General features: G+C 36.0%; 1 protein-coding gene across 2 annotated transcripts; it reads left to right on the top strand.

Moving 5' to 3' along the window:
* Window positions 1–9,879: 9,879 nt before the first annotated feature.
* LOC145092939 (uncharacterized) lies at window positions 9,880–11,991 on the top strand. 2 transcript variants are annotated; one of them, XM_079030940.1, is made up of 3 exons: window positions 9,880–10,036; window positions 10,461–11,609; window positions 11,764–11,991. In XM_079030940.1, exon 2 carries the CDS (start codon window positions 10,517–10,519, stop codon window positions 11,555–11,557), a length of 1,041 nt encoding a protein of 346 aa, XP_078887066.1. In that variant the 5' UTR covers window positions 9,880–10,036; window positions 10,461–10,516; the 3' UTR covers window positions 11,558–11,609; window positions 11,764–11,991. The 2 variants fall into 2 exon arrangements, with proteins under 2 accessions (XP_078887066.1, XP_078887067.1); XM_079030941.1 differs by having other exon boundaries at window positions 9,886–10,036; window positions 10,466–11,609.
* Window positions 11,992–14,496: the final 2,505 nt, after the last annotated feature.

The raw sequence follows: 14,496 nt of genomic DNA, 5'->3' as shown, positions 1-14,496 counted from the left end.
AGAAAATATGGGATTTTCTTGGATAACAACTGTTTCAGAAAACTAAAGGAAACTTGTTCATTTTCAGAAAACAAACCGCTTATGAACTCACCGGCTTTATGCTGATATTTTCAAAACTGCTTGTATTCTCAGGTCAACATTAGACAGGTATCTTGCGTTCTTTTGCAAAAGATGGAGCATATGGAAGTCACGTCTTTACTTTTGCTTAAACTAATGTATCTATAAAACCTGTATTACCTTATTTTCAAACAATTGTAATGATTCTATGTAATGTAATGTTTTGTGTTTACTATGCTTACTATGTACATTGGTTGTGATACTTTACATATCGTCCTCCACCCCGGAACGTTTCCGCCATCAGTTTCGGGGTGTGACAGATTGGTATCAGAGCCCTTGTTTATAGTGAACTAAGTATACCAAACCTTACATGGTATAAGACTATAAACACTAAGGGGCCGAAGTGCTCTGAACTAAAAGTATACTTTAAAATATAAGTATTTTTCAAAAGTATACAAGAATACCTAAACGTCAGATACCATAACCTCGAGTAGAACAAAACATAAGTAATTGGGTGTTGTTACGCTGCGGTTAAACCTGGGCAGTTATGTAGTCGTGTCTAGGGACAATATAGCATGATCAACTATATTCATTCAAGACACGACCAACATGTGCTTTGGGGTGATTGTGGTATGCAGCATGCCTAAAACTTACCAAATATCCAAACAATGAGTCATCGTTGCCGCGAAACATAAAATACTATGGGAGTATTTTAGCCAAAGCCGATTGCGTTGTAGAAATTCATTCCAAGTGTTGCTACTCGTTCTTTCCTTAGCGATAAATTCCCTTGTTTTGGTAGTTTTCCTATATATTATGGCTTAGTAGAACACTTTATCTGTCATAATGAGATATCTCTTGTTTCATATCTCATTATTCGATTCAGAGGACTTACCATCCTCTTTTTCCTAATCATTTTAGATCAATAAGCCTCCAAAGAAAGGACCCAACTCAAGGAACAACAACCCTCCGCCACCGCATCCTTCTCAATTCGACCCTATCTTATTTCAGGCAGCTGTTACTGCCGCAGTGACGGTTCTAATGGCGCACTTGAACCCCGGCGAGTGCAGTAGACCAGGAAGTAACACCTATCCCCAAAACCATGAACATGATCAGGAGCACCAGAATGAGTGTGATGAGGGTAAGAAGATTTTCTGGAAAAAGCGAATGGGTCAGAGTTCACAAGGACCCTCCAAGAAGCACAAAACTATGGCAGTCCACGCTGCTACTACTCCTGTCGCTGCGTCTATAACTCAAGCACCTACCAATGGGTGTGCTGGTAACCTCCCTTGGTGCAACAGGTGCAGTTACCACAATCGTATCCCTGGCCCGTGTCGTGAAAGGTTTTACAAAAACTGTGGCAAGAAGGGCCACCTTGTGCGAAACTGCAGAGCACCAGCTCAACCAACCAATCAAGATTCCGGAGCGAGTGCCGATCAAGCCTGCTATGAGAGCGGTGAAATCGGGCATTTCAAGAGAAACTTCCCAAGAGCAACAACCAACAACAACGCCGGGATAGCTCTGGCTATAAAGCAGGAGGAGGCAGTCGCCGATCCTACCGACGTCGCGGGTATGTTTTTTCTCGAAAATTCTTATACTCACATCCTTTTCGAATCTAGTGCTAAAGAAGTTTTATTAGCCATTCATTCAAACATCTTCTTAAACATAGTCCTCGTCTAATAACCAAAACATTTACTGTCGAGATGGCTAACGGTGAGAAAGAGAACGCTAACGACTTATTCATAAGTTGTACCCTTACCCTGAATAATCATTCTTTTCCCATTGACCTAATGCCAGTTTCCATAAAGAGCTTTTATATTATCATCGGCATGGATTGGTTGAGCCCCAATCATGCTGATATCCTTTGTTACAAGAAAGCCATCCGTCTCAATCTCCCCTGTGGCCAGACTCTCATGATCTACGGCGATAAACTCAGTTCCAACCTTCGTATCATTTCATGCATCAAAGCCCAAAAGCTTCTGCGAAAGGAGTGTTACACATTCCTAGCTCATGTAATCAACGAGAAACAGGAAGTTAAAGACCTCGAGAGCATCCCCGAAGTCTGTAACTTTCCTGATGTCTTTCCCGAAGAGCTCCTGAGAATTCCTCCCGAATGCCAAGTCAAGTATCGCATCGACCTAATTCCTGGAGCTAACCCCATAGCCAAGTCTCCATATTGCTTAGCCCTAGCAGAAATGCAGGAGTTATCCAGTCAGCTCAATGAGCTTCTCAACAAAGGGTTCATCAGACCCAGTATTAATTGTGAAGAAGAAAGATGGATTCTTTCGGATGTGTATAGACTACCGTGAGTTGAACAAATTGACCATCAAAAATCGTTATCCTCTTCCTCGAATAGACAACCTTTTTGATCAACTTCAGGGAGCCAGTTACTTCTCGAAGATAGACCTCAGATCAGGGTACCATCAGCTTCGAGTTCATGAGAATGATGTTTCCAAGACAACATTCAGGACTCGATATGGTCACTACGAGTTCGTAGTGATGCCCTTCGGTCTAACCACTTTCCTTGGTCACGTGGTAAGCGAGGAAGGTATACACGTGGACCCATCCAAAATCAAGGTGATAGAGAATTGGTCAGCACTAAAGACACCCACATAAATCCGTCAATTCTTGGGTCTCGCTGGCTACTATCGCAGGTTCATCCAGAATTTTTCCAGAATCGCCAAACCCTTAACTACTCTGACACAAAAAGACTTAAACATGAGGCAACGGCGATGGGTAGAGATGCTCAATGTTTATGAGTGTGAAATCCGCTACCATCCCGGCAAGGCCAATGTGGTAACAGATGCCCTGATCCGAAAGGAGAGTTCAAGCCGCAAGGCGAAGACATTAACGATAACCATCCATCCCCACATGTCCGCTCAGATCCGAGAAGCCCAGTTGGAAACCCTAAAACCAGAGAACGTGTTAAATGAACCCTTGAGGGGAATGGATAAGAAACTTGAGATCAGAGGTGACGGAGTCTATTGTTTCATGGATCGAATCTGGATCCCAAATTTCGGAGGTTCAGAAAAGTTGTCATGAACGAAGCTCACAAGAACTGATACTCTGTTCACCCAAGGTTCGGATAAGATGTACCTGCATCTCAAGAAACAATATTGGTGCCCAAACATGAAAGTCGAAATCGCTACCTTCGTGGGCAAATGTCTGACCTGCGCCAAGGTAAAGGTCGAGTATAAGAAGCCCTCGGGTCTGCTCCAGCAGCCCGAGATACCTGAATGGAAACGGGGGATGATTATCATGGATTTCATCACCAAGTTACCCAGATCTCCGAGTGGGTACCATACCATTTGGGTAATTGTCGGCCGTTTAACAAAATCCGCTCACTTCCTTCCAATTAAAGAATCATTCAAGATGGAAAGACTTACACAAATCTACATCCAAGAGATAGTCCGACTGCACGGTGTACCCGTGTCCATTATCTCCGATCGAGATAGCAGATTTACTTCAAGGTTTTGGCAGTCCCTTCAGAAAGCTTTTGGAACCAAGCTGGATATGAGTACAACTTACCATCCTCAGACAGACGGACAGAGTGAAAGAATTATTCAGACCCTGGAAGACATGCTGAGGGCATGAGTCATCGATTTAGGAAAGTCATGGGACACCCATTTACCCTTGATCGAGTTCTCATATAACAACATCTACCACACTAGCATCAAGGCTGCCCCGTTCGAAGCCCTCTACGGTCGCAAGTGCAGATCCCTTCTGTGTTGAGCCGAGGTAGGGGACACGCAGCTAGCCAAGAGTCAAATTCCCGATAGTGCTCTCACTGGTACTGAAATCATCCGCGAAACCACCGAGAAAATCATCCAAATCCGAAAACGATTGAAAGCTTCACGAGTCAGACAAAAGAGTTACGCCGATAAACGACGAAAGCCCTTGGAATTCCAGGTTGGAGATCGAGTCCTGTTGAAGGTCTCGCCCTGGAAAGACATGATACGCTTTGGAAAGCGCAGAAAACTTAACCCGAGGTACATAGGACCTTTCGAGATCCTCGCTAGGATCGGTCCTGTAGCCTATAAACTCCGACTATCTCCAGAACTTAGCGACATCCATCCTATCTTCCACATCTATAATTTAAAAGTGTCTATCCGATGAAACCCTAGCAATCCCTTTGATGAGACCGAGATCAACGAAAGTCTGAACTTCATGGAAGAACCAATCGAGATCATGGATAGAGAGATTAAACGTACGAAACAAAGCCGTATCCCGATAGTGAAGGTTCGCTGGAATGTCATGCGAGGACCCGAGTTCACTTGGGAGCGCGAAGACTCGATGAGACAAATATCCACGTCTTTTCAGTTATATGATTTGTATCTTAATTCTAAATTTCGGGACGAAATTCCCTCTAACAGGGGGATAATGTGACAACCCGTAAATTACTCCGTCACGGTAACCCATTTTCGTCAGTAAAACCGTTTGTATTAAAAATTTTCCGTTAACATTTTGGATTAGGTCATTTAAATTAAGACTTTTATTATGACCTCATGAGTGTCCAAACACATTAGAAACGCGTGAAAATACCCTCGTTATTTATTTGGAAAATTTTTAATTATAACTACGTCGGGTTACAACAATTAATCGGGTACGACCATAAGTCTCGTTTAACGTCAATATCGGGTAGATTTCCACCGGGCCACAAGCTCAAGCCTTATATAAAGGATGAGTGAAATTCAATTTAGCTTTTTACCACCACGTCATAACTTTCTCTGTCTACTCTCTCTCTAAAACTCGACTTTGATCCAAAACCACCCTTTTCAAGCTCCAATTTGGTAAGTGATCTATCCTAGCTTATAGTTTAGCATGATTAGCTTTCAAATTCGTGTTTAAATCATCCAAAAAGACCAAAGACTTGTGTTTACGGTCCAGAAACCTCCCCAAACCGTGAACACCTATAAATGGGGTTTTGGAGCCCCAAAACCCTTCCAAATCACTTCTAGTGCTTAGATATGACTTAGGGGCTTGCATGAATGGACTTAGAGCACCAAAATGTTACCATTTGAGGAGTAAACATGAGTTTATGGCCCAAGAACATGCTTGGACCATAAACCCACCTTCATGGACCATAAACACCTTTTAAGGTGTTAAAATGCCCCTTAAACACCTCCAAAAGATTCCATGAGTGCCTAGAACCTTATATTTCTTCATGAGATGCACCAAAACATACATAAATGAGTCACACTTGATTTTATGGTTTGGCAAGGTCTCCCAAAACCGTAAACACCTACATAGGGCGTTTAAGTGCCCTTAACACCTTGTATAGTTTAGAATTGGACCTAGAACTTTGTATGCTTAACCTACAACCACCAAAACACATGATTCATGGACAAAAATGAGTTTACTGCCATAAAATCATGTGTTTAAGGTAGTAAAATCACCAAGAACACCTTCATAAACCGTAAACTCCTTTCCAAGGTCAATTAAAGACCCGATCACTTCCTAAGCCTTTGATTCAACCCTAGAACCTTCCCTTGTGCATTGTAAGACCAATTAGCATCCAAGAACACACCACCCATGATTTTACGGCCGTAAACTCATGGGGATATGGTCTTTGGACCGTAAACATCCCTAAGGGCTTACTCTTGAAGAGTAAACTCCTTATCTAGGCCCTACACATCCTTAGATACTACCCGGATCACTCCTAACACTTGATATGAAGTGTTTTCGCGCCTCGGAGTGTATATTCTTAATTGATTAGTAGTTCAAAGTCTAATTAGATACAATTTATGTATCTCTTCATATTACATAGGAACCTCGCGTGTATTCAAGCCCCGAACTGACACTTAGCATCCTATCCGACACATTTCTCGTCTGGTGAGTTCATACCCCTACACCTTTTTCAGTGTTTTTCAATGTTTTCAGGGGGAAATACAAGCAAAAGTACAAGGAAATCTTGTACTCAAACTTATTATTTCATTTGAAATGTTTTATATTCCGTATGCTTTTAACATGGAAAACCGTATTAACCAACCGTTTAACTTGCAGAGTTAGATTTCAAACTGTTTGTGAAACTCGTTATAAAATGTTATATTTTATATTTCACAAATGATTTTCCACATCATTTCTGTCAAAAGCATTAACTTAGAACTTTAGATATCTCCTCGGTAACACTCCACAGAGATACGCGAGTGGAGGACCGCCTTTGTAACTAGAACTTAAAACAGGATTTTCCACATTATTACTTGTAAATTCGTTATTCTTAAGGTTGGAGAAACGTCCTCTGTAACACTCCACGGAGATACGCGAGTGGAGGACCGCCCCTGTAACCAGAATCTCTTAGTAGGAGAGCGTGACTTGAGTGTATAGATCTATACAGGGCTAACTACCCCGCACCTTGCTGCTAGCTACAGTGGGACCGACAGGTCTACGGGTGACAAAAGTCATAAATGATATTGGCCTTCCGTTGTCATATCTAGTTTATCGTATGGTTATAGAACTCGCAAACTTAGATAACGGAGATTTACTTTTAAGTAATAAAGAACTTAGTAAATTAATAACCTTAGAAATTAGTTTACTATTTAATTAATAGTTTTATATACGTGTTAAAACTAGCATACTTTTCAAGGATAACCAGGCTTTCAGGAAACTTCACACAAACACTACAATTATGGTAGATTCATGTACACTTCATTCAGATTCGATAACCAACCACAAACTTTTAAGGAAAATAAGGTTTTTTCCTAGGATAACAAACTGTTCTTAACCAGATTGTGTAACAAACGGATAACCAAACCTTACTTATAAGAAAATATGGGATTTTCTTGGATAACAACTGTTTCAGAAAACTAAAGGAAACTTGTTCATTTCAGAAAACAAACCGCTTATGAATTCACCGGCTTTATGCTGATATTTTCAAAACTGCTTGTATTCTCAGGTCAACATTAGACAGGTATCTTGCGTTCTTTTGCAAAAGATGGAGCATATGGAAGTCACGTCTTTACTTTTGCTTAAACTAATGTATCTATAAAACCTGTATTACCTTATTTTCAAACAGTTGTAATGATTCTATGTAATGTAATGTTTTGTGTTTACTATGCTTACTATGTACATTGGTTGTGATACTTTACATACCGTCCTCCACCCCGGAACGTTTCCGCGATCGGTTTCGGGGTGTGACAGCTGCTGATTGGCAATTTTGTTTTTGACTTTGACCGTTAACTTGTTGACCATTTTGACCTTTGCTCAAACTTGAGTAGAATTGAGCATTTAGCTAAGGATTGGTTTCCGTTTGGCTTTAGGAAGCTTGGGTTGGATGTTCTATTGCCGACGTAGCTGTTGGGCTTCTGTTGAATAGTTCAAATAAGTCTCTTCACTGTACTCATAGGTCGAAGGCACCAATGTCAACCCTTAGATTATGCTTGTAGGATGCTAGTTGTCTGTGTGATATTTGCATGTTGGGCGGGGCCCGTATACGAGTTAAGGCGAGGCCCGTTATAATAATTGGGCGCAACTCGTTATACGAGTTAGGGAGAGACACATAATACTCATTGGATGGGGCTCGTTATACGAGTTAGGGCGAGGCCTGTTATACTCATTAGGTGGGGCCCGTTGCTTGTATAATATATGGTATTTTGGTGAACTCACTAAGCTTTGTGCTTACGATTTTGTGTTTAAATGTTTCCAGGTACTTTCAGTTTCAAAAGGAAGGGTTCGGTTTGATTGCACTACATCTCCTAGAGATTTATTAAGCATTGACTTTTTACGATCTACTCTGATGTTCTGGGAATACTTTTACTTTGATTGTCTTTTGGAACAGCTGAATTATTGATTTTGGTTTAATTAAATGAAATTTTTACTTGGTATTTTTTAGAGGTTACACTTTTACTTGATTGAATCAACAATTAGTCTAACATGATTTCACCATTTTGTCACTTTATACCCTCAAACTCTAAGGTGGTGTTTGTTTTTTTGAAACAAAAATCTATAAAATTTGCGGAGCACCTATGCAACCCTCTGCAGTAGAAGAGATGGACCAAACGGCTGCAGACTGTAATAAGAAGCGTGTTTGTTTTTTTAACGTCTGCAGGCTGCTGCAAATATGACAAAATTAAAATAAACTGATTTTATAATCCGAAAATAGTTTTTTAATACCGAAAATATAATAATGTATGACATTTCGGCAATAACTTATGATATTTCAGCAAAAAATAATGATATTTTAACAAAAAAAATAAAAAAAAAATAAAGATATTTTAGCATAAAATAATGATATTTCATCAACAAATTATTATTATTCAATACAAAAAAAAGGAAAAAAAATTTCAACAAGAATAATAAAAAAAACGAAAAAAAAATGTGAAATAAGATTTCAGCAATATATAATCAATATTTTAGCAAGAAAAAAACAGAAGAAGAAGAGGTTGGAAGAGGTAGGAAGAAGCAAAACAAGTGTTGCGCCAAGAAGAAAACGCGCATAAGTTTTTTAATCCGAAGACTTCTGAAAAAGAGATGAAAAGTGTTGCGCGTTTGTTGCGCCGCGCAGCAATAAGAGGTCTGAAGAAGTTTTTTTTCTAAAAAACAAACAGTACCTAAATGTCACAAATTCAATGTTTAACCTCCTAACTTTTATATTTTCAAATAACACAACTAGTCTTTGTAATTTTTAATTATTTTAGTTTATTTATTTATTATTTTTAATTTATTAAAATAAGATGAAAATTTGAAATTTACCAAAAAATAGGCCCAAAAACTATTATGCAAATGGTAAAAAAAAGTATTCAGTCTCTAAAAACCCTAAATCAGGAATTCACCGACACAAACAAAAGTTTGGCAAATTGGCTATAACATAGTTGTAATAAGGTAATTATTGCTATAATATAAGAGAAATATAAAGAAATACCATGGTGTGAGAGAGATTGAGGATGGTCCAAGTCATGTAAGAAGAACAACCAAAAGTAGAGAGGATGAATAGTTAATCACGTTTTTTCACATTATTCTTATAGAGATGGAGAGAGATTACCATTATGAGGGTGCTAATGCAAGAATGGGAAAAAACCATGGATGTTTGGGGATGACAGAAATGGAGTGGTCGTTAATATGAGTGTGTCGGTAATTGGTAACTGCTGATGGAAGAAGGAAGGAAGCCGTCAGGGTCGATGAATGCAGATAGGTCGTAGAAGGTGTCTAAAGAGATATAAGCGTGTTTTTTTATTAGGTCAAAGATGAGATTTTAGAAAACTTAATCGTTTGTAGGGTTATGAGCGATTAAAAGGCTCGATTGATTCAAATGTAATTTTTTCCTTGCCAAGCACCCTAAATGCTTATCGATTCAAACGTTGCATCTTAATGGAACCATTAAGATGCTTACCAAACAACCTCATAGTTTTTATTACTCCAAGAAATTGAAAACTTAGCTTGAATACAACAATCGCATCTACAAAATGGTTGATTTCTTTGTCTACGTAGGCATATGCAAGAGTTTGAGCCATTTGAAACGTGTTCGATATCGGTTCACCGAATTGTTTTTATGTAAAACATTTCTCTATGACATCAATATTTTTCAAGATATATAAAAAATTTGTTATAATGACAAAATCTCATGTTCATATTTTTAAATATCCCTTTATTTTTCAGTCTAGGTTCATAATCATCTAATTATTTTTGCTTTATGTCATAATAATCGGTTTTAAAACCCACATTCAAACACTCCATGAAAATTGATAGGTAAAAGATAATAACAAATTTAATGTTTGCTTGAGACCTTTTTGGTTCACGATGGCATATACGTAAATACCAAGGCAAAACGAGGTTGGAAGTTAACAACTGCTGGTTTAACAAAAAAAAATTTACTGGATTTGCGTTTTATGGGTTTCTAGAACTGGAACCAATCGAAATTGTTTCTGACAATATATATATATCATCTTCATTCTCTCTCTCCTTCTTAAAACTACTTGCAGACCATTTTCCTTCCACATCTCAAAACCCTAATTCTAACAATACATGCCCCGCCTTTTCACAAGATCAGGTACGTTATATCTCTTCATTTCCTTCAACTCTTGTTGAATTTATCTGTATTTGCTCAATCGGATTGTGGATTAATTAATACAGAACCAACACATCTTCGATCATTAATTAGCTCGATTGGATTTACACAATTTTGTTGAATCAAGCTCGTGATTTCCTTTCCTTGTAAATTCATTCGATCAATTCTTCTTTTGTTCTAATGCAATGAGTTGAGGAGATTGAAATTGTGTAATTCTGTTTGGATATGTGAAATTGAATCTGAATTATCTCAATTCAACTTGGGCGGTGATTAGATTCAACAATCGGGTTGTGATTTCAAATTTGAATCCTTTGTTGAGTGTTTGAACAATTCCGATAGAAATGGGATTTAGTTGATTGATTTCATTATGCCATAAGGATGTATGAACTTTTTTCTTTCTATGCAGAGAAGATCGCATTCACATACAAAGTGTTTGAAGATATTACTTTGATGTAACAAATAATGGAGGCAAACGTATGTGATGTTAATCGTTTAGACTCTGATGTTCTTCTGCCTCCAAGAAAGCGTCTACTCGCCTGTTTAAAAAAGCAAAATGGCGACATCAATGGAAGCCCAAATTCACCATCAACATGTACCCCATTGAGTAAATTAGACACCCGAATCAGTTACTTATTAAGAGCTCATTTAAGCACTGATAATCCTTCACAAGAGGAGATTGTAGCAGCCTCAAGATCAGCAGCTGAAGTTGCAGTCAAAGTCGCCATGGCTGCAAGAGCTGCAGCTGAAGAGAAAGCAGTAATAGCATCCAAAGCCATGGCTGCTGCCAAAAAAGCTTTAGAATTAGTCGCCATTGTTGATGATCAAAATCAAGAAACACCATCTTCTCCAGAACAAGATTCAAATTCAAAGAAGAATAAGCAAGTTGAGGTACAAATGTTGTATAACAATAAGAAACCAAGGTTAGAAAATGGTAATAAGACAAATGATGAAGAATTAGCACGTAAATTACACCAAGCCATAAACAGCTCCCCTAGAATTTCAAAATCTGGTGTACCTCTTCCCTCTGAGTTAAAGGCTCATAATAATAATAATAAGCTTAAAAAGTTATCAGAAAACGGTATAATTAGCAATGGAAGTATAGTTGTTGAAGGGATTTATAGAAATGATAAAAAAGCAGAAGAAGATATTACAACAAATGGGGAGAGAGAGAGAATACAGACACAGACACAAACACATTCAAAGGTGAAATCTTGTGATGATGATATGAGTATGACTTCTTTTGGTAGAAAAAGGGGAAGAATGAAACAGAAGAAGTTGCCATTGAGTATATGTCATGATAGGGATCAACTTCAACTTCAAGCAAACCCTAACCCTAACCCTAACCCTAACCCTAAAGAGGTTCATGATCATCATCCTTCTTCTAAAACCTCATTATCTGTAGGGATGCCACCTGGCAATAATGTTGTTGAGAGGAATTTGTGGAAGTGTCAGGCTTTTAAAGCATCCCCTTGTGTTAAACAAAACAAAGTTATGCAGTTGTGATGTTTTTATGTTTACCATAACAATCAGCAATTGGGAGAGCATAGTGGTTCAGGTAATTTTTTACTTTCTTGCAAGATTCCTTCTTCTTCTTCTTCTTCTTCTTCTTCTTTTTTTAATCTAAATGCAAGAAATAGAAATTTACATTCATTTCTTTGTTTATTATTGCATTTTAGTTGTTTTTTTTTACTAATGTATTTGGTTTGCAGGCTGAAAGAAGTTAACTTGAAGAGAAAGAATGAATGAATGAATGGATGGTAGTGTGAGATGATGAATTAGGGGATTGATTATAAGAGAGATATGTTCATGTTGTATGTAGTACAAAAGGTTGAAAGTGTTGATGATATTTTCTGATTAGTCTTTGTGGTGTTTGACATGGGTTTGTAAAGACAAACAAGATTTTTTTGGCTTGAATAATGGAAAATCCTTTAATATTATTATGTTTTTTTTTTGGTAGATTTATTGTAATCACAATGTAAGTTGATCATTAATGGTTTTTCAAGATTATCTTTTATGGATTCTAAACTCATGGAAAAGTTGCATGGACTAGGTTTAAGTTAGGAGAAAAGTATCTTTTTAACAATAGAATTTAATATGGATGAGCAAAATCGATATCGGAAACCGAAAATCTAACAAATACCAATGGAACCGAAACCAAACCAAAACTGACGGTTTTTGGGTTCAGATTTGAAAAACCGAAAAAATCGGTTTCGGGTTTAAAAACTGACACATAATATATATTTCTGATTATTTAATATTTAATATATAGTTTAATAAATAAAAAACTAAATAAGGAACGTAAGAATTGAATATTGGTGTTTTCATGTTTTGGCTGTAATGACTTGTTTTTTGTTTTATTTTGATGGTGTTTTCATGTTTTGGCAAACTTCTAAACTTGACAGATGTAATATTTCCTTTAACCATTTAGTAGATTTTGGTGTTTTTGATCAGTGTTAAATGGTTGGAACAGTGGAAAGGAATTTGTTTTACTTTGTTTACATTTGCTAAAAAAATAGGTTAAAACCCAAAAACTATGGGTTTAAATCTTAACCCATGAATCTATGGGTTGAACCCGACAAGCCAAATCTAATAGATTCTAAAAGTCAAGAACCAAAATTAACGCATTGGGTTTGGGGTAACCGATACATACTCGTCTTTAAAATTCAAGATATAAATATCCAAATTATAATCTCATCATATGACTTGTGGTACTTTATCAAAACAAACAAAATGATTATATTAAAAGTAAAAAGAAAAAGAAAACATTAAATATCTAAAAACAAAATGATTACATTTGCTAAAAAAATTGACTACATTTACAAAAATGTTTTTCACATGAGTATCAGGATGACTTTTTAGTTATTCCTGTTATGATGTGTCATGATGTTCTTTCTAATTCGAGATGAATAGATATGCGATACTTGATTTCAAATCGAATGGATAATTTTTAGAGACTCATCTATATAATAAACACTAAAGAGGTGGGCTCAGATAGGGTTAAAATCTTAAGATCCTAGTAGGATCCTAAGATCTAATATAAATGATGTTCTTTCTAATTCGAGATGAATAGATATGCGATACTTGATTTCAAATCGAATGGATAATTTTTAGAGACTCATCTGTATAATAAACACTAAAGAGGTGGGCTCAGATAGGGTTAAAATCTTAAGATCCTAGTAGGATCCTAAGATCTAATATAAATTTTCCTTCGGATAGATCCTAGTGTGATAGAGATCGTTTTTCGGTTATAAGATCTTAAGATTGTAAGATCTTAAGATCAAAATCGAGATCTTAACAACCATAATTGAGATTGTAAAAATAATCTATTATAAATCATATATAACTAGGTATAAGACACATGTATTACATGAGTTAATTAAAAAAATTAAAAATAAAGGTTTAAATATTTAAGAACTTTGGATTTATAAAAAGATAAGAAAAATAATGAATTATTAAAATTGATTTTTTTATCTTTTAAATTTAAATAAACAAACAAAATAAACTAATGAACTTTAATTTGAAAATTTTGAAATAAGAAGATAAGTCCATTAATGAAATTGATATTAATTTATTACTATATTTATTGTAATTTTATTACATTAAAGTATTATGTGAAATTTATTAAAATAGGTAAACCCATAAAATAACATGTGAAAAATAAATTAATTCAAAATAACCATAAAATGACATTTGACAAATTGAATGAGAATATGACAAGTGGCAAAAAAAAAAAAAAAAAAAAAAAAAAAAAAAAAAATTATTAGAATAGATACAAAGCTTTTTGGTGAACTCATTTTATTTGGTACAATCTTTCCAAATTATAAAATGTAATTACTAAAACTTAAATCCTTTTTTTAGCATGTCTTATGTTAGATCATGACATTATATTCTCAACCTAGATTAAGACGGCGACGAAAAAGCAAAAAGATCTTAGATGGGCAAGAGATTTGTTGCTATGCTTTCATAAACATGTTTTGCCTTTATAAACTTAATTGCTTTTAAAATGTAGTAATTAGAACTAACCCGAAAATATGATTTTATATAAGGGTTATTGTTAGAAAAGTCGCAACATTTTGGCATAATCAACAGAAAAATCCCCAAAAATTTATATTTACAAAGAATGACAGGATATTGGGTTAAAACTTTGGAAAAAATCTTTTTGACCAATTTCGCAGATTTACTCAGTTTCGAGTGGTGATGGTCAACAACTCAACATGTTATGATAAGTTTATTCATCCTATATTTTTTACGGAATAAACCAATACAAAATATTTTTATGTGAGATTACTTGTTTAGTTTATATATTTGAGATACATACACACAAAAAGGAAGACAAAGGAACAACATATATAATAAATAATTTATATAATAAAACTTTAATGAAAAAAAGACAAAAGTTAAGTTAAAACAATCATTTTAAAACATTTAATAGAGAAAACTTT

The sequence above is a fragment of the Lactuca serriola genome, chromosome 3 (genome assembly GCF_051521515.1).
Source record: "Lactuca serriola cultivar US96UC23 chromosome 3, Lser_US96UC23_V15, whole genome shotgun sequence".
In the NCBI taxonomy this organism is placed as follows: domain Eukaryota; kingdom Viridiplantae; phylum Streptophyta; class Magnoliopsida; order Asterales; family Asteraceae; genus Lactuca; species Lactuca serriola.
This window is presented reverse-complemented; position numbering and strand designations above follow the sequence as displayed.